This window comes from Spermophilus citellus (assembly GCF_964194105.1).
Source record: "Spermophilus citellus genome assembly, chromosome: 18".
In the NCBI taxonomy this organism is placed as follows: Eukaryota; Metazoa; Chordata; class Mammalia; order Rodentia; family Sciuridae; genus Spermophilus; species Spermophilus citellus.
The window spans coordinates 13,250,380-13,276,452 of record NC_138200.1 but is presented as its reverse complement, the minus strand read 5'-3'; the positions used below and the strand labels follow the sequence as shown (position 1 = coordinate 13,276,452).

Genomic DNA, 26,073 nt, shown 5'->3' with positions numbered 1-26,073 from the left:
CTAGTTTCACCTCTTCCTAAATGTCCTATAAATGGGATGGTGCAGCGGGTCTCCCCATATTGGGCTTCCTTGACTCAGCCTAACACTTTTGAGATGGTGTGTGTTGCTGTGTGTACCAGCAGTTTTTGTTGTTATTGTTGTTCTTTTTAGATGTACACGACAGAAGAATGTATTTTGACGTATTATACATACATGGAGTATAACTTATTCTAATTAGGATCCCATTCTTGTGGTTGTACGTGATGTGGAGTTTCACTGGTCGTGTACTCATATACGAACATAGGAAAGTCATGTCTGATTCATTCCACTGTCTTTCCCATTCCCCTCCCCCTCCTTCCCTTCATTCCCCTTTGTCTGATAGAAAGTACTTCTTGGGGCTGGGGATGTGGCTCAAGCGGTAGCGCGCTCGCCTGGCATGCGTGCGGCCCGGGTTCGATCCTCAGCACCACATACCAACAAAGATGTTGTGTCCGCCGAGAACTAAAAAATAAATATATTAAAAAAATTCTCTTCTCTCTCTCTCCCTCCCTCTCTCTCTCATTCTCTCTTAAAAAAAAAAAAAAAAAGAAAGAAAGTACTTCTTTTCTTCCCTACCCTCCTCTCCACCTTATTGTGAGTCCCATCCACATATCAGAGAAAACATTTGACCTTTAGCTTTTGGGACTGGATTATTTCACTTAACATAATAGTCTCCAGTTCTTTCATTTCTTGGCAAATGCCATAATTTTCATTTTTCTTTAAGACAGAGTGATATTCCATTGTGTATATACACCACATTTTCTTTACCCATTGATCTGTTGAAGGGCACCTAGGATGGTTCCATAGTTTAACTCTTGTGAATTGAGCTGCTGTAAACATTGATGTAGCTGCATCACTGTAGTGTGCTGATTTTAAGTCCTTTGGGTATAGACCAAGGAATAGGATAACTGGGTCCAATGGTGGTTCCATTCCAAGTTTTCAGAGGAATCTCCATACTGCTTTCCAGAGTGGTTGCACCAATTTGCAGTCCCACCAGCAGTGCATGAGTGTTCCTTTTCCCCCATATCCTTGCTGACATTTATTGTTGCCTGTATTCTTGATAATTGCCATTCTGATTGGAGTGAGATGAAATCTCAGTGCAGTTTGAATTTGCATTTCTTTAAGCAGCAGTTCATTCTTTCTTTTTCTGGGTGGGATTCCCTAGTTTGGATGGCCTGGCATATTTTTTCTTAATCTGGGTGCTGGAAATGTGGATGTGTTTGTGAAAATTCAATGAGCTCTTCATTTATGATTTGAGCACATTTCTGTATGTATCACATAGTTCAAGAAAACTTTTTTTTTTTTTTTTGTACTGGGGATTGAACCCAGGAGAGCTTTTACCACCAAGCTACACCTGCAGCCCATTTATTTATTCATTATTTATTTATTTATAGACATGGATTTAGCAATTGCTAAATTGCTGAGGCTGGCCTCAAACCTGTTATCCTCCTGCTCCAGCCTCCCAAGTCACTGGGATTACAGGCCACCACACCTGGAGAGTCCAAGAAGACTTTAAAAATCAGGGAATTAGGGACTGGGGTGTGGCTCAACAGTAGGGCGCTCGCCTAGCATGTGCAAGGCCCTGGGTTTGATCCTCAGCACCTCATAAAAATAAGTAAAATAAAGATGTTGTGCCCAACTATAACTGAAAAATAAAATATTTTAAAAAACAATTTAAAAAATCAGGGAATTAAACTCAAGAAGCCTAGAAAGGACCTCAAATCTGGCAAAAGCCAAAGTTGGAAGGGTTCTTAGAAACCCCTTGTCCCACCCTCTTTATACACAAGGAACTAAAACTCAGGCAGTTCCCTCCCAGATGAGGGTGAAGGTGCTGGCAGCAGATCCCCACCCCGAGGCAGGACAGTGAGGGCAGGAGGAAGAGCTGTGTGTGAGAGCCAGGGTGGGCTACCGGGTGGAGGTGGCTGAGGCCCTGACCCTGGTCCCTCCCCCAACCTGGGCAGGCTGAACGAGAACATGTCCGTGTGCGTGGCAGACTTTGGGCTCTCTAAGAAGATCTACAACGGGGACTACTACCGTCAGGGACGCATTGCCAAGATGCCCGTCAAGTGGATCGCCATCGAGAGCCTGGCTGACCGAGTCTACACCAGCAAGAGCGACGTGGTACATGTGCCCTCACCAGAAGTGGGGAAAGTGGGGATTCAAGTCGTGGGGTGGAGGGCATTGGGGGGCATGCCTGGGCAGCTGCAGGTGCGGGGCTCATAGGACCATGTGGCATTCCGGCACAGGGGTGTGTTTATATGACCTGGGTACACATGGAGATGTGGGGGGCACAGCAGTGTACACATGCCGGGGGAAAGTACGGATTCATGTGTGCATGCATGGTGGCCATGTGGACATTGAGGGTCAGAGAAGCAGTGGTGACCACGTGTGCGTGTCTACAGCCTGGTTGTAAGGGTGGTGACACATGAGATCCTGTGACCACTAAGTGTGTAAATGTGTGTATGGATGGATGTCTATACATCCGCAAAATCACCCAGACATGGATGTACGTATGGTACAGTGTTTCTATGAACATCTGTGATACACCCCCAGTGGGGGCTGTGGACACATTTGCACGCACGTGTGAGTGTACCCCATACCTGTGTGTTGGGAGGCCTTTGTGCAGGAGGGAACCTCTAATTGCCTCCCCTCTGCTCCTTACAGTGGTCCTTTGGGGTGACAATGTGGGAGATTGCCACGCGGGGTCAGACCCCCTATCCAGGAGTGGAGAACAGTGAGATTTATGACTACCTGCGCCAGGGAAACCGCCTGAAGCAGCCCGTGGACTGTCTGGACGGCCTGTGAGCACGCTAAGAAATGCTCCCCCCACCCCAGCCCCAGAACTCACTGCAAACCCCTGAGCACCCACAGATGGCTCTCACATCTCCAGGCCCCTAGAAAACCCTCATGGAGTTCCTCAGAAAGAACCCACTTGTCCCTGGCTCCATGCCTAGCCAGCTGGTGTTTGGTGGAGGGTGAATTAGCTAAAAGGTGCGCTTTCCTGCTTTGTCTTGTGTGTGGAACACAGGCTGGGCCAGTTCCCTCTCTCTGCAGCCAGGAAACCTGGGCAGTGTGTAACTTTGCCTAGTCACCCTGCCTCTGGAACCCCAGAGGCCTCCAATTCATCCCAGACTCCTGAGCACCCACACTCCCCCCAAATGTGCCTCAACACCCAGGACCCTCTGCAAAACCTTCCTGTTTGTTTTTATTGATCTTCTCCAGACTCTCAGGTCTCCCCTGAGCTGTCTGCAGGACCCTTGAGGACACACTTAGCAATCTTTGCAGCATGGTGGTGTAAGAAGGGCACTTTAAGGGTAAAGAGAGGATGTTGCTCGGGTCAGGAGGAGGCAGCCCCCAGATTCCCTAGGTCCCCTTCAGTTACTTCAAGAGCTGAGGAGAGTAAGAATAATAGCTAACTTTTTTTTTCTTTTTTCTTTTTGCTACTGGAGATTGAACCCAGGGGCATTCCATCACTGAGCCACATTCCTAGCCTTTTTTTTGTATTTTATTTAGATGCAGGATCTTGCTGAGTTGCTTAGGGCCTCGCTAAGTTTCTTTTCTTTTCTTTTCTTTCTTTTTTTTTTTTTTTTTTAGAGAGAGAGAGAGAGAGAGAGAGAGGGAGAGAATTTTTAATATTTATTTATTTTTTAGTTTTCGGTGGATACAACATCTTTGTTTGTATGTGGTGCTGAGGATCGAACCTGGGCCGCATGCATGCCAGGCGAGCGCGCTACCGCTTGAGCCACATCCCCAGCCCCTTGCTAAGTTTCTGATGCTGGCTTTGAACTCAGAATCTTTCTGCCTCAGCCTCCTGAGCTGCTGGAATTACAGATATGCTCCACCATGCCCAGCTATAGCTAACATTTTTATAGAACTTACTAGAAGGCTCTGTTTGAGGTGCTTTGCATGTACTAACTCATTTGATCCTTACCACAACACAGGGAGTATATAGGTATCATTATTATTCCCATTTTGCAGATGAGAATACTGAGGTCCACAGGGAGTATGAGTCACTTGCCAAATGTTGCACAGCTGGTGGGATAGATCTCTATGCCCCCGAATATAATCTTAAATCAACAAGCATTAACTATCTCACACCATTTCTGAAACTCAGGATCTGGGAACAGCTTAGCAGGGTCTCTATGGCTTAGGGTCTCTAGTGACATTGCAGTCAAGATGTTGGCTGCACCCAAAGTCATCTGAAGACGGGACAAGAACATTGATTTCAAAGTGCGGCACTCACATGGCTGGGACTGGAAACCTCAGTTCCTTGCCATGTGGCCCCCTCCATATTGCTGTCAAAGGAAGTTGCAAAATCCTGCCCACACTCAAGGGAGAGGCTTTGTTCTTCATCTTCTCCCCCTCCCAATACTAGGGATGGCACCCAGGGGTGCTCTAATACTGAGCTACATCCCCAGCCCATTTTATTTTTTATTTTTGAGACAGGATCTCAGTAAGTTGCTGAGGCTGGCCTCAAACTTGTGATCCTCCTATCTCAGCCTCCTGAGCAGCTGGGTTAATAGGTATATGCCACCATGCCAAGCTAGTCTTCATCTTTGGAAGGAGGAATGTCAAAGAATTGACATATCTTGAGTCGGCACAGCTTATAACTGGCAGAGCCAGGGTTTGATGCCAAATTCTGCCCTAGAGGAACACATTATTAAGCTCTGCTCTAGGAAACCCTGACCAGAACACCATTCCAGACCTAGAGAGGTTCCCACGACCCTTCCCAGTTCCTGAGTCTTCTAGGACTCCACCCCCACCCTGGGAACTCTCAAGAATTCTCAAATCCCCATAAATGCTCCCAAAGTGCTGAGGTTCCCTTTAACTCTCAGGCCCCTGGGTGTCCTAAAACGTCCCCAAACCCCCAGAATGCACCCCTTCTGAGCCCTGTTCAGTCTCCCACCCCTCCCCTTGCCATCCTAGGTATGCGCTGATGTCCCGGTGCTGGGAGCTGAACCCTCGAGAACGGCCAAGTTTTACAGAGCTACGGGAAGACCTTGAGAACACGTTGAAGGCCCTGCCCCCTGCCCAGGAACCCGACGAAATCCTCTACGTCAACATGGATGAAGGTGGAGGTCCTCCTGAACCCCCCGGAGCTGCTGGAGGAGCTGACCCCCCAACCCAGCTTGACCCTAAGGATTCCTGTAGCTGCCTCACTGCAGCCGAGGTCCATCCTGCCGGACGCTACGTCCTTTGCCCATCTACAGCCCCTGGCCCCGCTGCGCCTGCTGACAGGGGCTCTCCGTCACCCCCAGGGCAGGAGGATGGAGCCTGAGACAATCCTCCACCTAGACTCCCTCTCAGGACCCAAGCTAGGCACTGCCACTGGGGGAACCTCACCCCCCACTTTTCCACTCCAGGCCTTATCCCCAACTGTGGTCCTCTCTTCCTACCCTTCCTACCCTCATCTCAGACAGACCTTTCCTTTTCTCTGCACCGTAAAATCCTCATCCCTAAGAGGCCATGGTTGAACTGCAATCTCTAAGGGCCCACCCTCCCTCCCCCCAGGTCTGACATTCCAAGAATCTAGATTCCTATGTTTAAGGAGCCTAGATTCAAAGATTCTAGGTCTCAAAGATGCTATGAGTCTTGGGTTCTAAGGACCTGAAATCCAAAGTCTCTAAATAGTGCTGAGAGTCTGGACATGTAAATTCTAAGGCTGGGAGATTCTGCAGCTTGAGATTTTATGGTTCTAAGATTCTTGATAAGGCCCCAAGTTAGGTTCTAGAGCTCTAAGATTCTAGTTTTAGAATCTAAGTTTCTATGAGTCTAGATTTTATTTTTTTAGAGTTCCAAGTCCTTCAGGTATAAGATTCTAAATTCTACAATTCTAAAGATTCTATAATTCTAGACATGGTGGTTCCAAGGCCTGTTGTTCTAAAATTTGATTGTCTAAGTTTCTTTAAGTCTCAATCTTCTGGCTATAAGAATCTAAACCATAAGGCTTCAAACTTATTTTTTTAAGTTCTGAGATTCTAAATGATGGTTGATTATAGTTTCTGAGGCTTCATGATCACAGATTCTCTTATATGAGATCCTGGATCTGAAAGGCATAAGATTCTAGAATCTGCACTCCAAAAATTCTAAGATTCTAAAAATGGAGATTCTAAGGTCTAATGTTCTAAAATGTGTTGTTCTAAAACTTAGTCTAAGAATCTAAATTCTCTATGATTCTAGATAATATGCTCTAGGATTCTAGATTATTAAACTCTTAAGATTGTAATGTCGGCATGTTTCAAGGCCCTGTAAAGTCCTATTGGTCTAAGTTTTGGATCCTAAGCATCCAAGTTATAAGGCCCTCACATTTGTGACTAAGTTCTAATAATTTCTAATGTTGGACACCTCTAGGTTCTGTGCTGCATTCTACCATTCTAGGATTATAGTTAAAGGTCCAAGAATACACATTTCTAAAATCTTAAGGTTCTAGGCTCTGTAATTTAAGATTCAAATATTCTTAAGAGTCTAAAAGTCTACAAGTCTAGAACATTAGGTACAACTGCAACCTTCTAACCATATAGTATTCTGTGTCCCTTCTTCTTAGGCACCTTCTCTTCCTCCTCCCCTCATAGGGGGTGTGCCCCCTCAAGCCTGTGCAATGCATTAGGGATGCCTCCTTTCCCCCAGGGGATGGACCATCTCCTTCCTTTTGGGCCATGCTGCCCCCTTGAGCCAGTCCCTCATTCCTACAGAGTGTGGACTATGATGCCTCCAGAGGGGCTCAGATCACATAAAATTTTGTCAATCACTATTTCGTCTCCTCTTATTTCCATTCAGCTGTGATGTGGCTTCTCTCCCTGACAATTCAGTTTCCCATCGGTAAAATGAAGAGTTTGGTAGGGTCTGGGAAATCTCTCCTCACTAGAGGGTAGAAATAAATATACACACAGGCAAAAAGACACACAGGCAAAGAAGTTCACGCTCTCAAAACATCAGTGAAGCTGTGTGTAGTGGCACGTGCCTATAATCCCAATGAGAGTTCCAGGCCAGCCTCAGCAACTTGTCTGGAAAAATAAATAAATTAATAAAGCTGGGGAGGTACCTCCTGGTAAAGCATCCTGGGTTCAATCCTCAGGATTGAACCTCCTGTCTCCACCCCATCTTCCCTCAAAAAACTGTTGAGAAACAAGTACAAGTAGGGCTGGGGATGTGGCTCAAGCGGTAGCACGCTGGCCTGGCATGCGTGCGGCCCGGGTTCAAACCTCAGCACTACATACAAACAAAGATGTTGTGTCCGCTGAAAACTAAAAAATAAAGATTAAAAAATTAAAAAAAAAAAACAAGTACAAGTAGATATATTCTCAGAGTCTCTCTCACATCCCCCCAAAGTAACAGACACATGAACAAATGGACATAATCGGGCATATCTGGTCACAAATGCAAAGACACAGAAATTCGGATACATAGAGTAATAGAGAAACAAAATCACACTGGCACAGACATATTTAGAAATATATGCACAGGCAGATGCCTACCAGGAATAAGAAGAAATTTGAGTCACAGACACAGTAAAGTGACACATACTCAGAGATAAGTAGAATACAATAGGTCCTCACACACCCAAACGTTCAGACTCACATGGAAAAACTGGTAAAGAACACCTCGATCCAAAGACCCACAGACAGACAGACACCTGCCAAGAGGAGTCCTCTGGGTCCTGTTCACAACACTATGTTTCAAGGCACTTGTTCCTGGGTGTGTCCAGCTGATGGAAAAACCCTAGGCAGCGCCCGAACGCCCCCCAGTGGCGGCTCCTGAGAACCGGGCACGGTTCAATCCGGGCCACAAACTTTTTTAGAACAAATCGTTGTGGGGAACTGGGAGGAGAGAGGAAGTCGGACGTGGGCGAGGGGCGGGGTGTCTGGACTGGAACCTCCGGGCCCACGTGAGTGTCTGTCCCGCCGCTGAGTGGGTGCTGTGTGTTTAGGTTGCTGTGGTGTGAGCTTGTAGTGTAACTGTCCTGCGTGTCTTTGTCATTCGATGCTGCCTGCCTGTGCGGGCGTTCGTGGACGTATCTACACTGCATTTTGGTGTATTTTCCCCTTTTGATGCATCTGATCTGACTCACGCCTGTTTATCTGTGTGGTGTGTGCCTTTGTCTGAGTACAGGCTGGTGAGGCTTTCGTGGCCTTAGGGAATGGCTCAGTAGGCAGTGGGCGCCTGCATTGTGTATCTCTGCTTGTTTTTTGTTGTTGTTTTGTTGTGGCGCTGTGGATGGACCCAGGGCCTCTGGAATGCTAGGCAAGCGCTCTGCCTCTGAGTTACACCCCCAGATCCGCATCGTATATCTCGAGTCTGTAGCTCACTTCAGTGTTGCCTTCTGAGTTCAGAGGCGACAGGTGGCGCCGTGTGGGGCATTGTCACTTTTGTATATTTTAGCGTGAGACTTGATTACAGATCCGTGTGTTTGAGCTTGTCGGTATAGATGCCAAACAGCCAGATTTACCGACCAGCACTATAGGATGTTCGGGATGGAGATCTGCGAACTTCTGAAGCTCTTTTCGAAGAGGTCGGCTCTGTGGTCGCGTGCAGAGCGTCCGTTTCACGTAAGGTACCAACCATAGAGAAAGGGCTGCGAACCTAGGATCGTGGGAAGAGCCGCCTGTGAGATCCCAAAGGAAAGGGGATGCAGTGTCCTTTACAACTTTCCTCCCGTTGTTAACCTAGCCTTTGTTTTCAACCTTTCGGGGCTATCTGAAGACAGATTTTGTTTATCCATAAACAAAATCTAACAGTTTAAGAGTAATCTCTATTCCGTATACCTCCCCCTACAGCTCAACTTGTGAGGCAATCTTCTGAAGAATGGCCAATCTGGTGAGCTTTTCCTAAAGCGATCAATCTATCCCGGCTTTAGTGAAATAAAACAATATTTGCGATTGGTGGATAGATTGTTTTGAAACCGCCCTAACGGCAAGGGGTGGGCCCTACGAGAATTCTTCTCTTTCCGGTTTCTTAAAGGCAACAGGAAGGAGGGAATTTCTGCCGACACCGCCCCCCCCCCCCGCCTCATTTGGTTGGTTCTAGTGATTTTACCCGCTCGGACTCCTCAAGGGGCGGGAGATCTGGATCAATCAGAATGCCTGTTACAGAGAAGCTTAGTTTGATCAAAGGACGGCGCAGGAAAGGCCTTGGGGGCTCTCTTTCTGAGAGCTCATCCTTGATTGGTGTAAGCCGTTACTCCCTTTTCCTCATTTGACCCTACAGCGGCTGGCGCGCGGACGATACCCAATCAGTGCGCGCTCCGCCTCTTGCCTTTTCCCGCCCTCCGCTCCGGCCGCGGCTTCGACGTAGGCCAACGCTTCCTCCCCGACAGCTCGGAGCCCCTCTCGGCCGTTCTTTTGAAAACCGCGCTCTGATTGGCTGAGTCTCCAGGCCCGCGCCCGTTGTCCCGCGCGCTGGCCAATTGGCACTCGTGTTGCATCGTACGGAACATAGACGAGGGGGAGGTGGCGGCGGCGGCCATTTTGAGCCGCCGCCGCCATTGGAGTGGGCCCCCCCCCCTTTCCCCCTTCGCCTCCTGACAGGAAAGGTTTAAGGGGGACAGAGCCCTGGGAGGCCGGGCCGGGCTCGGGGGCCGCCCCGGGGGCCCGGGCCATGGATGTGCGCCGTCTGAAGGTGAACGAACTTCGCGAGGAGCTGCAGCGCCGCGGCCTGGACACTCGCGGCCTTAAGGCCGAGCTTGCCGAGCGGCTGCTGGCGGCGTTGGAGGCCGAGGAGCCTGACGACGAGCGGGAGCTCGAGGCCGACGACGAACCGGGGAGACCCGGACACAACAACGAGGAGGTCGAGACCGAGGGGGGCTCCGAGCTGGAGGGGACCGCGCAGCCACCGCCGCCCGGGCTGCAGCCGCACCCCGAGCCCGGCGGCTACTCGGGGCCGGACGGACATTGTGAGAGTGCGCGGGGCGGGGGCCGGGGAACCCGGAGTCTGGGCCAAGGAAGGGCTGTGGGACGCGGGAGTCCGGCGTCAGAGGTGGGGAAGATGGTCTGAGGATCGGGGGATCCCGCGACCCGCCGCTGAAAAGGATCAGGGCACAAGGCCCTCGGGAGATCGGAGGGTGGATCCTAGCGTTCGGTGCAGGGGAGATCGGGGTGGGGGCTCGGTTTCAGAGATGACAAGGACGCGAGCAGGTGGGGCTCCAAGACCGGAAACCGTTGTTTGTGGAGCCTGAGAAAGTCGGAAGGACGAGAGGCTTTCTCTTTGCGATCTGGGGGGAGGGTCTTGGAAATGGTGGTCCTGGGTTCGGAACTGGGTGGGCTTGGCGGCGGGGCCGGCCCAGCGTGTGGACTGAGAGTAAGGAGCCGTGTTCCCAGGGTTGGGGAAGGAATGGCCAAGGGTCCTGCCTGGGCTGGGACAGTTGTGAGGGCGGAGGATCTTGAGTTTGCGGCCGGATGGGGTACTGGGAATTCTCGTGTTTGTTTCTGGAGTGGGCTGGTGAGGTGGAGGCCCTGGTGCCTTTAGATGGGAGCAAATGATCGCCGGAGCCCTGGTGTTTGGCTGGTGAGCATTTAGAGATGTGGGAGACCAGCGTGGGGTTGGACTTTGAGAGGCCCACCTCTCTCTTCCTGGACTAGAAGACCAACCTTGAGACAAGCAGAAGTTGGGCATTTGATGCTGAGAGGTCTGAGAACCTTCTAGTGGGCTTCTAGAGGAGATGCAGGGAACGTTGGATGTCCAGACATTGGCAGGGAAAGGAAAGATGTTTAACTGGGCATAGGAACTGAAGGTCTAGAGCTGGGAAGACTCTGAGGACAGATAGCTCCCGGGGTTACAACTGAATGGTTTGGGGTTAACTATGGACATTTTTAAAAACGGGGGTAGCTGAGGGTGGGAGCAGAAAACAAGTTGATGGCATCTGAAGTTGATGAAGTATGTGAGGGGCAGAGAATCCTTGTGTCCAGCATGGAAAGTGTATATAGCTGGTCTAGCAAATGTGGGGGAGGGGAAGCGTGTAGGATGTAGAAAGAGAAAGGAATTAACTGTTGACTTGGCCGTGGGGCCCCAGGGTGGAGTAGGGCCAGTGTTTGGGGGGCTTGAGTCTCTCCAAAAGCGAGTTCCTAGATCCCTAGAAGCAGTTACTTGTGTGCTCAAGAAGTAGTGGGGAAACTCCATCAGCCAGGAGGTGTGAGTATGAGAGTGAGAGGGGTCAGGGTAGATGTGCAGTCCTCTCAAGAGAGGAGACCATGTTAGAGGAGAGATTGAATCTGGTGTTACAAAAGGGTAGCTTTCTAGCAGGACTGGAGAATGGGATTGGAAGAGCTAAGGAATAAGTAGAAAGGACTCTAGTGGCCTGGATTTGTGGTGTTACTCTGAAGAGTATACCCTGAGTCTTGAGGGTAAGGGAGTAAGGAGTGAAATGAGAACACAGAAGAGATTTGGGATTGACGTTGGGAACTCACTTATTCTTGAAAGGTGAGATCTCCTAGAGGAGGCCCTGAGTGCAGATTTGGGATAAAATGGCCTAAGAATTTTTCTAGGACCCTTATACTGGGAAGACTGAATTCTATGGCACAGACCTATGAAGGAGAAAGGAGTGGCCAGCATGTGTGCCTAGAGCTGAAGGGACCCTGGCAGGAATGCCCAGAAGTGCCTAGAGGGCAGTCCTGGCTTGGCTGTTGTCCAGAAGGGTCTTTGAAAGGAGAGCAAGTTGTGTGCTTTAGAGCACACAAACTCTAGATTCGAACTTTATCTCACTTTACCCCTGTGAGCCTGGTTTTCTTTTATGTAAAATGAGGATAATAACAGTGTCCCCCAGGATAGTTAAGAGCAAGATCACTTGTATGATGGACTTCACATTGGACCTGCCTGTTACTAGGAGGGAGATGTTTTAGAGAGTGGAAAAAGAACCCCAGAATCATTGCTTCTGTGGGTGAGGCCACCTCTGTGGACACAGGAAAGATGCTTGGGGAGAGAGACTCCAATGGGGCTTTGTTGGGTGAAGAACACTATACTTAGGGCCTGAAAGAAGTTAGAATGGTTTGAAAGGACCCTATGTTCCAGTTGAGATATTCTGTTTCTTTTTCTGTCCCCCTACCCTCTATAACAAAATTCTTGAGGCTCCCCTCCACTCCTACTTCAGCCTTGATAAACAGACCTGTAGCAAACCATGTGACTTGTGACTTTCCTCCCTTTGGGCTGCACCTGGTTTGTGCCCAGATGTATTTGTTCTCTGAGAAAGGATCCAATCAGTTAACAAGTGGCAGAATAGTCTCTCCTTCCCTGTGGTTCTGCCTCACTGCTGCTGGCACAGCCACTCCCCAGGTCTCTGGAGGCTCCTAGCAGCCAGTTCACCCCTGGGGTGGCGAACCTATGTGCTGCCTCTCCTGAGCTTCTAAAGTCCTCTCTAGGTTTGGTACCAGGTTCTCCTCTTTAGGGAGCTTCTCATTTGTTACTCTGCTTTTAGTCCCTCCTCTAGACTTTCACATGTGTTATCCCAACCCCAGGAATGTTCTCCTTTCTCATCACTGAGTCATCGCCTGTGAATCCTTGGAGTCTGGGTCTATCTCTTTCTTTCCAGGTCCCTTTCTCCTGGTACTTATCACCCTGAACACACTCAAAATGAAATGGTTTTGTACAAGTATTTGTTTAACGTGTGGCTGTCTCCCTAAACTCTAAGGCTTCAGAGGAACAGATTTGTCTTTAACTCTATTCCACAATCTGGTGTGTAGTATGCACTTCATGAATAAAATATTGACTTTCTTACCACTCTTCAGCAGAGCTGCACACATAAGACACCTTTCCAAAAACGCTGCTAACCAAACGCCAGCTGTTTAGGACTTTGCCAGTGAGCCTGAAGACCATTGCTGTGATTCCTTCCCCATTGCCCTCCAACTGAGATGGTTACCATTTAACTTTGCCACTATTGCAGCATGGAAGACATTCTTTTTTTTTTTTTTTTTTTTTTTCCAGAGAGAGAGAATTTTTTTTTTTAATATTTATGTTTTAGTTTTCGGCAGACACAACATCTTTGTTTGTATGTGGTGTTGAGGATCGAACCTGGGCCGCTCGCATGCCAGGCGAGCGCGCTACCGCTTGAGCCACATCCCCAGCCCGGAAGACATTCTTGAACAGGGTTGGCTGGGCGGGTGGGAATAGTGAATGAGGTTGGACTGAAGGGAATTCCCCAAGCATTATATTAAACCATCGTAGCAGCTAGGCTGCTGGTTGTTAATTGTATTCCATGGAGTGCCAGGTGTCTGTGGAGTTGCCCCCTATGCTAGAGTGGGGACTTGGTTCTCTGATCCCACCATCTCCTTATTTCAGCTGGAACAGTTATGTTTCATTCAGTTAGTTGTATATTTTGGGTTTCTAGTCGCAGGTGGACTTACAGCCTTTTAAGAGGCAGGAGGGCATACTGTCGGGCAGTTGAGGCCACTGCTTATCCAGATTGCTTTCCATTTTGAAGGTGTTATCATACTTAACCTTCTGGTGGATGATTGGCTCCAGTGGGGATGATGTCATGTAGCATAAAAGAAGCCATCTCTAATCCAGGGTCCTCTAAAAAGCACCCATCTAACTATTGTTTTTGTTTGTTTGTTTGTTTGTTATTGTCATCAACTGAAGATGTCATGGACAATATTACCAGGCAGAACCAATTCTACGAGACCCAAGTCATCAAGCAAGAAAATGAGTCGGGCTATGAGAGGAGACCTCTAGACATGGAGCCACTACAGCAGGCCTATCGGCCAGGTAGGAAAGCTCATGTACTTACTCCTTTCACAGAAACAGAATCTACTTGTGGCCCTCACTCTGCATGGAGTCTTTCTTCCCAGAGAGGCTTTGCCTCTTCCTGCGGGTGCCTTACCTTTGTTGCTATGACAAGGTATTATTTTTTGCTTTTGTTTTTGTTTGGTTTGGTTTTGAAGGAAAGAACTCAATCCTGCTTCTAAGTGTTAGGAGAGTGGAGTCTTGGTATGTTTTCAGGTGTTAATATCAATGTTTAAAGGGTTTAGATCTGGAAGCTAATACTTGAGTCTTACTTAGAATCTTAGAATGTAGAAGCCAGGCCTTCTAAATCTAGTCCAGTATTTTCCAAGTTTTGAAGAACATTATTCTAGGAGATATTATTAAGGGCTCCTTGGGACAATGTTCTTTAGCCACGTGCATCTGCAAATTACAACATAGCTATACCACCTCTTGGAGATTCACTGTGCTCATTAGAACATTAAAGGCCCTGAGAAGTCCAAAATTGAATAAGCCCAGTGTCACGTTGTTTAAACTTGGAATTTCCCAAACATGGAAATAGATCTGTGATGAGCAGTTTTCCATAATGCTGTTTTGAGAAACATAATGTAACTCTAGATTGGGAAAGTGGCTTGTGTAATGGTAGGATTGTGATTAGAATCCAGGAAACTGACTCCCAGATCAGTGCTCTTGGTAAATAAGTAGCATTCCTCACCATGTAGGTCTTACTATTTAGAAAGCAGGGTCTCACTGTGAAGCAATGACAGACTTGTGTTCCTTTCTCAGTGTTGTGCCCCCCGTGCCTTTTCTTAGTGAATCTAGTTGATTCTGTCTAATTCCATTCTGGTTCATCCACAGAATGAATTCCCCAGATGGTTCTTGCATGTGGCTCAGGACATAATGAATGTAGGTTAAATTGCATATTTGTGTCAGGCTCTGTGAGACCTGTGGGATCATTGACCCAAGGAGAATATTTTTTGTGCTGTTATCAGCAGACGTTTGTCAAGGGTCTCCTGAGTCCAGCCCCTACTGGGAGCCTTAGAGGCTATCTTTAAGATAACCAAGCACCATCCTTGCCCTGGAAAATCAGGAACCTTCTTTGAGAGATTTGGTCCCCATGTCAAAGCTAAGGAGTGAGCCAAGTTAGTCTTGGATTAAGTGCTGAAGTAAGTAGAGTGAGCCAGCCACAGCAGCAGAGACAGGTGCTGGGGGATGTATGAGTTGAGGATGAACCATGGTTTACTCTTGTGTAGCCATCAATTCTTGGAGTCTAAGACTGGGACTTTTTCTTGGTCCATAAAGTGTTCTCCTATCTTTTTTTGTGTGTGTGTGTTGTCTCCTATCTTGACTTCCTATTTATCTTATGACTTAATTAGGTTATTTAACTTATGGGAGGGCTAAATTGCAGACCCTTCTTTCTGGAATGATTCTGGGCTATGTAGGAAGGTGACTAAAGCCAGTCAGGTTTACTACAGGACCATAATCCTCTGTTGAATTCACTTTTTCCCTCCCTTGTCAGACTGAAGAATCTTGGTAATGACTGAGGTAGAGAGGTTTTTGGGAGGTGAAATTGGAGAATATAGGGTCTAGCCTCTCAGTGTTCAAAAGGATCTTAGTCTTCTAGGGCTACCTTCTACTCAGGGTAGGCCAAAGTCATTACCTACCTTTGTGGGCCTTTGGCAAATTAGCCAAAGACAACTGTTTCACCTTTAGGTAGGACCGTAGAGAGCTTGTTCTAATTTACTGCTGGAGTTCCTCTGCTACCCCATAAAGCCTGAGAGCTCTCTGACATCTGTCATTCCATCAACTGCCAGGTACAGCTTGCTAGGGAACCTCCCTGCATCCTGATCCTTTTCTCTAGCACAGTCTCTTTGACTTTGTCTCAGCAAGTTCTCTGGGCCACTGCAGTCAGGAACCTGCCAACATCTCTTAGTAAAGGGGACCCAAGAAGTGGTAACTAAGGAGTTTCTGGGTGATTTTGTACCATGTGGATTTGTCCTGACAGTAGAAGTGAAGACAGAGATGAAGCAAGAAGCACCCCCCAGCTTCCTGCCACCCGAAGCTTCTCAACTCAAGCCAGACAGGCAGCAATTTCAAAGTCGAAAGAGGCCTTATGAAGAAAACCGGGGACGTGGATATTTCGAGCACCGAGAGGATAGGAGGTGGGTATAGGAGGCACTAGTCACCCTCATTCTGGTAGTTCTCGATGCCCTTGGCCTCAAGCTCACTGAGAGAGGTTGAACAGAGCTCTCCCTGTCCTTGTACCCCTTCCTGCACTCACTGCTACATGGCTTTCCTAAGTTTTTGTTCCTTCCACCTTTTCCTCCCTGCTTATGATCTGCAGAGTAAATTCTAAACACCTTATATTTTCACATGTGAGGTGCCAGCCTGCCTCATTAAGTCCATCTTACTGCCCATGCAGTTCTGCAGTGTTCCATTCTTACTGGCTGCTACATGTCCCTGGGTTGGAAGCTCTCTTTCCCACCCCTACTCCCAAACACACCCGCTCCTTCTGTCTACCCAGTCAGCACTCCCGGTACTTTTGTGAGATACCACCCTTGCACTGGACACTGGGCACATAGAAGTGATTTGAACAGTGGGCTTTGCTTTCTGTTGTCCAAATGTAGGGACAGAGATAGTAGTCAGGATGTGGGTGAGTTTCAGGAGCTTATAAGAGGGAGTGGCCTCTGCTCTGGCCATTTCCCTTTTCCCTTTCCTGACAAGCCCTCCCCCTCCTTTCCCTCCAGGCCCTGTCCTACCCCTCCCTCCCTTCCCTCCTTCAGCTCCTGTCTGAAGCCTTTTCTAATCATGGAAACTAGGAGTAACCACTCCTCTGATCGTCTGGACTGTTCAAGTGACACATTTTATTTCCTACCTGGTGAGGTCCACCCTCTAATTAGCTTGTTACTCTCTTTTAAGAAAGGGCTTGGGGGCTGGGGTATAGCTCAGTGTAAGAGTGCTTGCCTCCCTCGCATGCACAAGGCCCTGGATTTCATCCCTAGCACCATAGAAAATAGAAGAAAAAGCCAGGGTCTCACAGGCTATGATTAAAATTAGGGAATGGAACGCACCTCAGTGGGTTTCCTCCACTGCCCCCCACAAAGCAGGAGCCATCTGCTGATGGAGAACAGAGGAGGATCCTTGCTCTGACCCAGGAGTAGCAGGAAGACTTCCCGGGATGGACTTAACATGTCATGAGTTCAGCTTTGTGCCAGGCTCCATGTTAGCCCAGGACTGGCAGGGCTAGGAGGGGCCTCCACCAGAGGGAATCCTGCTGCCAGAGGGGCAGGGGCTGCCTGATCTGCACACATTATGAACCAGATGTCCAGGCATGATGCTGGGAATTAGACCCCCACTTTCTACCCTTCTTTCTTATTCCATACAGCAGGAGCCAGCAGTATGCTGAGTCCCTTTTTTAGTGTTTTGGTAGGAAGATATCTTAGTCATAATTTAGGACACTTAAAGACAAAAAGAAACTGGGAAAAAAATGGGTCATTTTAAATCCTCTCAGAGACAGGGTTTTAAGAAGCCTGATATATAGATAGATTATAATTACTGGGGTTTATCCAGGCTCTTGCCATTGCCCTTCTTGGCCCAGCACCCTTGGAATACTGTAGCCTCCCATTGGTGACAGAGTTCACTGGGCATGGGCATGCATCAGAATCTTGGGGTGTGAGAAAAGGTCTGTGACAAAGCCCCCTAGATGGTCCTGATGCCTTTCCTTAGCAGAGCACAGCATTTATCCCTGGCCCCATCTAAAAATCAGCCATTGCTTTCACTACAAGTATGTAGGGTTCCAGACTTCTTTTGCTAAACTCTGGGAAGAAACTAAGATGCAGGAAGCAGTTGGAGGCCACATGTAAATTCCAGCAGAACCTTTATTTCCCTTCCTCGGTGCTTCTCACACTATTGCATAACTTAACCCTCTTTCCAACACAGGGGTCGTTCTCCTCAGCCTCCTGCTGAAGAAGATGAAGATGACTTTGATGATACCCTTGTTGCCATCGACACATGTGAGTCCTCAGAGTGCCCACCTGATGCTGTCTTCCAGTTAATATTGGAAAGTTATTAGCTTGATCTTCTCCAGAATCCCTGTCTGGCATTATTAGTCCAGATGGGAGCTCCAGCATAGCTCTGGAGTCAGGACACTTGTGGAGACAGAAGACCTACTACTCCCAACTACTCTCAGCTTTGGGGACCCTCAAGCAAATCATTCTACTTCTCCAACTTCTCTGTAGGGAAGAATAATCCTGCCTTCATACCTTAGAGAGTTTTCAGTGATACTCCTCAGAGAATGGATCCAAGAGGATTTTAGAAACCCAGACCCACCCTGTACACACAAGGGGTTGTCATTTAATCAGGGAAAGAATCTGAGAGCTGCTGGGGAAACTTAACTCTTTGATGACCAGTTCCCAGTTTCCATCAGCTGCTCATGTTCCTGGTGAAATCAATGCCACTTTGTCTTCTGAGGCACTAAGCTGACCTGCCCTGCTCTCTGTCCTCCAGTTGTTTTCTTTCCACTGCATAAGTGGCTTCCCCTTGACTGTGCTTTTAAACACTTGGAGGAACAATTATGGAGGTCTCAGACCTAAGTTAATCTGAATGGTAGAGCCTGATGTACCCAAAGGTCTTTTGTACCCAAAAGTCTGTCGGGTCTGAGAATAGCACACTTATGAACAGAGCAAAAGGTTAGTTGTTTGTTCTTGTCTCTTTATGTACTAGTGTTTATAGAGCACTGGCTGTGTGCTTTGATAAGAGGTGTGTTGTAAGTTTCTTCTGTCACAGGCTCTTAAAGACAAATCTTCCCAGAGTAAAGGTAAACTTTTGTTGTTGTTGTTCTTAGTTATACATGACAGTAGAAAAAGGTAAACATTTTTGAGTATTGAGTGGCTGTGGTCTATGAGTTAGCATCTGCTCAAATGCCAAATATATAGACATTGGCACTCAGCCTTTGGAGAAAGGAGAGCACCTCATGAAAGAGATGGTTAGGAAGGACTTTCTTGGAGGCATGACTGGCTCCTTGAAGAGTGGGAAGAGTCAGTGCTACAGCAGGAGAAAGAAGGCAGAAGCCTGCAGCACATCTGGCTGTTTGTGCTTGGATGGCAGGTGTGGATCAGGGTCAGAATTTTGTACAACTGTTGGCAACAGAATTCTGACTCCAAAAGAAGTAGAGTTAGCACAGGGGCGTGGTTGGAGTGTATGTGTATTCTAAAGTCTAAATTTGAAACTGGTAAGATTGTGGACCCTCTCCCTAGCAAATATCTATCCCCATCGAAAGATTTCTCTAGTTTCTAAGGGTCCTCCAAAAGCCCAACCCTTGAATCCCCACCAGATGAAGAACCCCAGTTCCTATGTGGGGTAGCATAGGCCAGTTTGCTGACCCTTTCTTTTCAAAGGGGGAGTAGCTAGAGGGTATGCCCGTTCCTCTTGAACCCTCTCTCACAATGTGTTAGCTGGTGTTAACACTGTTTTGGAACTTCCCTCTGCCTTTCTGGCACTCCTGGGAACTTTGTGTGTGTGTGTTTGTGTGTGTGTGTGGTGTTGGAGATCGAACCCAGAGTTTTGTGCATGCAAGGCAAGCACTCTACCAACTGAGCTATAGCCCCAGCCCTCTCCCGGGATTTTTAAGACATCAGCTAATGGCGGGCTTTTTCCTCCACAGATAACTGCGACCTGCATTTCAAGGTGGCCCGAGACCGGAGTAGTGGTTATCCACTTACTATTGAGGGCTTTGCATACCTGTGGTCAGGAGCCCGTGCCAGCTATGGGGTCAGAAGGGGTCGTGTATGTTTCGAGATGAAGGTGAGTGGGAGCAACAGAAGGAATAAGGACAGGAAGTAGAACCATCTGATGGAATAACCTGTCACCAGCCACGTTTACTAGATCCATGACTGAAGAAGAGCTTGGATTGAGCATAAACTGTGCCAAACAAAAGTATGCTAACTACCAGATCAGAAAACAGGCCAACCATACATACATTGCTTCTTTTTGTGTGTGTGGTGCTGGGTATTGAACCCAGGGCCTTGTATTTGTAAGGCAAACACACTACCAACTGAGCTGTATCCCTAGCCCTATTCATTGCTTCATCACACAGACTTTTACTTGGTGTGGGATTTGTTCCAGATATTGTACAGCCAACCAGTCTAGTTTGGCTGTGTCTGTAGAACTGAGGAAAGGAGTTCTTTGGAAGAAGAGTGATCTAGAAATAACAGACTCAGGTATCATTTACTTTAAAGTGAGGTAAGAGAGAAATCAGGGCAAAGAGCTGCCAGAGCAGGCCACATTCTGCCATCATCTCTTCAAAGTTTCTTGTCATGTTATGTTCGCAAAAATAATACATTGCTTATGTTGAACAAGGTTCAGAAAACATGGGGCTGGGGATGTGGCTCAAGCAGTAGCGCGCTCGCCTGGCATGCGTGCGGCCCGGGTTCGATCCTCAGCACCACATACAAACAAAGATGTTGTGTCTGCCGAAATTAGAAAATGAATATTAAAAAAAAGAATTCTCTCTCTCTCTCTCTCTTAAATAAAAAAAATCTTAAAAAAAAAAAAAGGTTCAGAAAACACAAAGGAGTATAGGATAAAAAAGTAGAAGTTGGGCTCATGTCGTCTCAATCCCTATCCTACTTCCCGTAGGTAATTTATGTGTTATCAGTTTCTTGTGTATCCTTTGTACATCTGAACTTAATTATGGTAGCTGATATTTGTTTGTTTTTTTTGTTGTTGTTGTTGTTTGTTTTTTTTTTTTTTTTGTTTGTTTTTTTTTAAAGACAGAGGGAGAGAGAGAGAATTTTAATATTTATTTTTTTATCGGCGGACACAACATCTTTGTTTGTATGTGGTGCTGAGGATCGAACCTGGGCTGCAGGCACGCCAGGCGAGCGCGCTACCGCTTGAGCCACATCCCCAGCCCCAGTAGCTGATATTTGTAGAGTACTTTACATGCACAAGATACGGTGCCAGGCTCTTTATGTTGTAGATTATGTCCATTAATCCTTGTTGTATTATCACAAAATAGGTACTGTTCTATCCCTAGTTTTTGGAGGTGGAAGCGAAACAGGGTTATATTTTATTGAGTAAGATACCATCAATGTAAGTGGCACATTATTTTATATGTCCTATATACTGTCCTATATAATGCTGTCCTATATAATGCTTTCTTATCACATCATTTGTAAGATAGATTGTTATTTTAGAGATTTTGCCTTTATTTTATTTATTTATTTTTATGTCGTGCTGAGGATTGAACCCAGGGCCTCACACATGCTAGGCGAGCGCTCTTCCGCTGAGCCACAACCCCAACCCTTAGAGATTTTAAAATGTAAAAAATGTGGGGCTGGGGTTGTGGCTCAGTGGTAGAGCACTTGCCTGGTATGTGTGAGGCACTGGGTTTGATTCTTAGCAACATATAAAAAAGAAATTAATTATTTAAAGATATGATGTCCATTTATAAATAAAAAAGGAGTTTATTAAAAAATGTAAAGAAAGGTATAGTCTGTTTGTTTGTTTGTTTATTAGTGTAAAAAATATATATCTGAAAGTTAGTAAAATATGATAACTTTCCCAAGGCCACAAAACATTAAGGTAGATAGGGACATTAAGTAAGCAGTCAAAACTCATAACTTAGAGGTAAAAAGTCAAAAGGTGTGGTCTTTTAACCCCTAGTTCTTTAATTTAGTGCTGTTTCTTGTACTCTTTCCACCTGTACATTAGCCATGCATCATTCTTTTGAACTACTACATCTTATTTTGTGGGGAGGTTGTACCATAATGTAACCAGTGCTGTGTTGATATTTTTTTTTTTTCACAAATGTATATAAAAATGTTGCACAGAATGTTCTTGCAAACACTTATACAGTTTATTGTTGTTTGTTTGTTTTTTGGTACTGGGGATTGAACTCAGGGGCACTTAACCATTGAGCCACATCCCCAGCCCTTTTGTATTTTATTTAGAGACAGGGTCCTACTGAGTTGCTTAGGGCCTCACTAAGTTGCTGAAGCTGGCTTTGAACTCACAATCCTCCTGCTTCAGCCTCTTTCCAAGCTGCTGAGATTTCAGGCGTGTACCAAGTAGATTGCCCTCCAGAGACATCGCACTGACTTTTGGGGGGAGGGGGGTTTGCTGAGGGATTGAACCCAGGGCCTTGCACATGCTAGGTAAATGCTTATACTGCTCAGCTACATTTTCGGCCTAAGTTGTCCAGGCCAGCTTTGAACTTGTAATCCTCTTGTGTCAGCCTCCTGAGTAGCTGGTATTACAGAAGCATTCCACCATGTCTAGCTTTTATCAAATATTTTCATAGTTACATCCCCTATAGCAAGTGTTAAAACTGAAAAATAACTATATTTAAAATTTCTCTGACCCTGTACGCTCCCAGTCACTTCAACAGTTTATTCACAATACTTCAAAGTTGTCACTATTTTTTAATGACTGATAAACTTTCCTCCTGTATTGCTTCATAACCCACCAGCTTCCAGAAAATCAATCCTGAACCTTCTTGTCCTCTGCCCTCAGATCAATGAGGAAATCTCCGTGAAGCACCTTCCTTCTACAGAGCCTGACCCCCATGTTGTCCGTATTGGCTGGTCCCTGGACTCTTGCAGCACCCAGCTAGGTAAGGAGAGGTCAGCCTGGCAATTCTGAGAGTAGGTTGATTGGCCCTCCCTCTGGATTCTTGAGGGTCCTGAGATTTTCATTTCAGTGTAGGACTCCGAACTTAATTAGCCTGTAAAGGAACAGGGAGAGTACGTAGATATGTGTCACCACCTGCCTTTTGACAGATTTAACTGAAAGGACCGTGGTTCGTGGAATAATTCTTCCATGAAGACCGAGTTCGTTCTTAACCTTCATCTTTTAGGAGAAGATCCAGAATTCTCTTCAGAAAACTGTTTCCTCTCTTTAAAAATGATCCTCTCCTTGTCCTCAAATCATGATGAAAATAAGTTCTTAAGCCCCATCAAGTTCTGTGAGAGTTTTCTGTTAAGTCTAATAGCAGAGTGAAAAGGGGAGCATAGAACAGTGGTGCCAGGGCTGGTTGACAGAGATGTACTGGGGCTGGTCATTGAATGGTTTTGAGTTTTCATAGAACACCATACCTCAGCAATCTTTAATTACAATCTTCTGAACATTTATTTCTTTTGTTTTTTATGCATATTCAGATTAGGTCATGCAATGAATACTGTTGTGTTTCTTGGGCATGTAGTTTTCAAGAAACATGTCTTTTTGACCACTACATAGTTTTCCATTTTATACTTGTGTTTGGTTTTATGTTTTCCAGTGCTGGGGAAGGAACACAGGGCCTCACACATGCTGGGCAAACACTTTACCACTGAGTTCTACCTCCAGCCCTATAGTTGTATTTATTTAATAAATCAGCTTTAAATTAATTGCAAGTTTTGCTGTTAAATACTTGAGCTCCTGTTCTTATGCATAATTGCCTAAGCACTTAAAACTAATCTTTAAAAGAAGATAGGTTAGTTCAATCCTCAGGACCACAGGAAAAAAAGGAAAAGAAAAAAAGTAGTGTTAGGTTAAAAAGAATACAGTTTTAATTTTGATATGTATTAGAATGTTTTATATAAGAATCATGAGTCTTCTTATTTTGTCTCAGTTTTGAAATATGGGTGGTGGACAGTTGAGGAAACAAAATCCAAAAGTTCAAGTAATATGTCCAGAGGCACAACTGCAAAACAACTATTTTTAATATCTCTCTGACCCTACATATTCCCAGTCACTTTGAAGGCCCTGGTTTCACTGCAACAGGTTTTTCAAAATACTTCAAAGTTGTCACACAGCTAGTTCATAGCAGAACCACACCTAAAATTCTTGCTGGTCAGCTCCTGCTATTCTGCTAGGATTCTCTGACCAGGGAACTGTAGAACCCAGGTGTCTACAAAGTGTTTGGAATCTTGATCAGACCCTTTCAAGCACCCAGTTTTGTAGCCTGTTGAAATCAAATCTAATACTTTTCCCAGGGTTTAGTCCTCATTGTCTTTCAGAAGCAAAAGCCATCTTCTGATTTCTACCAAAAGCATAGTGGCACCAAAACATTAATGACATCAGTGAACGTGACAATATCAGATGTCACAGGTAATGATGGCATTGAAGCACAAAGCCTCCTCCATCCCAGAAACTCCTGTTATTCCATATTTTCCCTTTCTCTTCATAGCAGTTCAGTTCAGCCCCTACCTCCAGATTTAACACAACCAAAAGCCATCTAGGCCTTGGAATTTCTGCATAGTAAAAGGCTTCCTTTCAACCTTTTTACCCTCCGCCTCTCCACAAAAGGGGGCATCTGATTAATAAATCTAGTTAAGGAAATAATTTTTGTCTTTAAAGTATGTGGCAGCTATGCAGCCTCTTATGACCACTGCAGGTTTAATGTGACAGTGCCTGTTTCTTCCATCAGGCGAAGAGCCTTTCTCCTATGGCTATGGAGGCACAGGGAAGAAGTCCACTAATAGCCGGTTTGAAAACTATGGAGACAAGTTTGCAGAAAATGATGTGATTGGCTGCTTTGCGGTGAGTGTTAGCAGCTGTGGAAGTTGGCAGAACCAGATGTTGGTCTGCAGACTACTTTTTTGGGACATCTCTCTTCATTTTCCGCCATATATCCAGCCACTTTTGTCCTATCTCTTTGTCTTTCTTTAAGGGCTAAAATGATTGTTATTTTGTGTGAAATTCTGCTATTCTCTCCCCCTGATCTTTTGTGCAAAGCTGTCAGATGCCCCCCAAAGAACGTTTGCCGAGTACAGTCTTCCTCTGTTCCTAGATACCAGTGTGATGTTTTCCAACTGGACCTTTGCTAGGAAATAGCTTATGTGCTCTTGAAGTAAATGGTATTGGCTCTTGTCCCTCACTGGCATCTTCAAAACCTCTCTCTTTCTCCCTTCACTTTAGTTGAGTTGACTTCCTATAGTGTTTTCACTTCTGCAAGAGCAGAGGCAGGTGCAAAAGACAACACGATAGAAGGTGTCTGAGCTGCTGCCTGAGGTGATCCTGGATAGTAGTGACCAGCCATCACTATTATGGGACGTGGTTGTTGACTCTAGGGCCAGGCTTCCTCGACCTGTTCCCTTCTAATTTAATTTAACCCATTAAAAATACAGTGATGTCTGGCACATAAGTGCTCAGTAAATAATTAAGCAGTTTGTAAAATGTACCATGAGGTCCCCAAGGAAATGACTATTACTTTGGATGGTTCCTTTTGGTATTTTGCTCTCCCCATTCATCATACTGTACAATATTTTTTTTTTTTTACTTTTTTAAATTTGAAATAATTTTAACTTAGAGAAACAAGAATAAAGAATTCTTAGAGGTCCTTATCCATATTCTGACAGTTTACCACATTTGCTTTACCATTTTTATGTGCGTACATGGGGTTTGGGTATGTGTGTGAGATTTGTGTTTGCCCATTTGAAAGTAGATTGCATACATCATATTTTTTCCTTAACATTTCAGTGTGTATTTCTCAAGAATAAAGCTATTATCTTAACCACATTGTAGCTATCAATTATACATTGATATAATCTAATCCACGGCCCATGTTTAAATTTTATCAGTTGTTCCAACAGATTCTTAAGTGCAGTTTGGTTTCTGGTTTAGGATCTGGTCCAGAGGGCTGAGGATATAGCTCAGTTGGTAGAGTGCTTGCCTTGCATGCACAAGGCCCTAGGTTCAGTCCCCAGCACAACCAAAAAAAACAAGGATCTGGTCCAGGATTATGTATGCATTCTATTGCTATTTCTCTAATCTGAAACAGTTTCTCAGCCTTTCTGTATATTTCATGCCCTTTTCAATAAATTTTTTTTTAACCAAAATTGACCAGGTTTATACTCTCTACAAAGCATTGTAAACCTTGTGTTTTTCCCCATTTAACAGCAAATCCTGGCCATCTTTCTTTGTCTACACAGATGATATAAAGCTAGTTATATTAAAAACATTTTTGGAGGCTGGGGTTGTGACTCAGTGGTAGAGCACTCACCTCATGTGTATGAGACCCAGGTTCAATCCTCAGTACCACATAAAAATAAACAAACAAAGATATTGTGCCCATGTATAACTTAAAAACATTTTTTTAAAAAATTTGGTCTAGTGCGGTGGTGTGCACCTGTAATCCCAGTGGCAGTTCATGAGGCTGAGGCAGGAGGATCGTTGCAAGTTCAAAGCCAGCCTTACCAATTTAGCAAGTCCCTAAGCAATTTAATAAGACCCTGCCTCAAAATAAAAGGGACTGGAGATGTGGCTCAGTGACTGAGTGTCTCTGGGTTCAATCCCTGGTACCAAAAAGAAGGTATATAGCCCTCATCCACCCATTTTTTAACATATCCTGTCCCAAATGTGTGAACCCACTCATTCTTAAGGGTTTCTATA

The 26,073-nt window shown here is 45.8% G+C and overlaps 2 protein-coding genes across 8 annotated transcripts in view; both read left to right on the top strand.

Annotated features, from left to right (window-relative positions):
* AXL (AXL receptor tyrosine kinase) overlaps nucleotides 1-6,769 on the top strand; it is a 29,526-nt gene extending 22,757 nt beyond the window's left edge. For both annotated transcript variants that reach the window (XM_081275270.1, XM_081275269.1), the window contains 3 exons: nucleotides 1,980-2,139; nucleotides 2,683-2,819; nucleotides 4,945-6,769. In XM_081275270.1, the coding sequence (XP_081131396.1) occupies nucleotides 1,980-2,139; nucleotides 2,683-2,819; nucleotides 4,945-5,296 (649 nt within the window). In that variant the 3' untranslated portion in view covers nucleotides 5,297-6,769. The remainder of the gene's footprint in view (nucleotides 1-1,979; nucleotides 2,140-2,682; nucleotides 2,820-4,944) is intronic.
* Nucleotides 6,770-7,781: 1,012 nt separating this feature from the next.
* HNRNPUL1 (heterogeneous nuclear ribonucleoprotein U like 1) overlaps nucleotides 7,782-26,073 on the top strand; it is a 35,354-nt gene continuing 17,062 nt past the window's right edge. For 2 of the 6 annotated variants that reach the window (XM_081275273.1, XM_081275271.1), the window contains exons 1-7: nucleotides 9,454-9,907; nucleotides 13,582-13,707; nucleotides 15,707-15,863; nucleotides 17,641-17,714; nucleotides 19,364-19,503; nucleotides 22,216-22,315; nucleotides 24,110-24,222. In XM_081275273.1, coding sequence (XP_081131399.1) covers nucleotides 9,613-9,907; nucleotides 13,582-13,707; nucleotides 15,707-15,863; nucleotides 17,641-17,714; nucleotides 19,364-19,503; nucleotides 22,216-22,315; nucleotides 24,110-24,222 — 1,005 coding nt within the window. In that variant the 5' untranslated portion in view covers nucleotides 9,454-9,612. Of the gene's footprint in view, nucleotides 7,904-9,452; nucleotides 9,908-13,581; nucleotides 13,708-15,706; nucleotides 15,864-17,640; nucleotides 17,715-19,363; nucleotides 19,504-22,215; nucleotides 22,316-24,109; nucleotides 24,223-26,073 lie in introns of those variants that run through there. The other 4 variants (XM_081275276.1, XM_081275272.1, XM_081275274.1 and 1 more) reach the window with 4 other exon arrangements.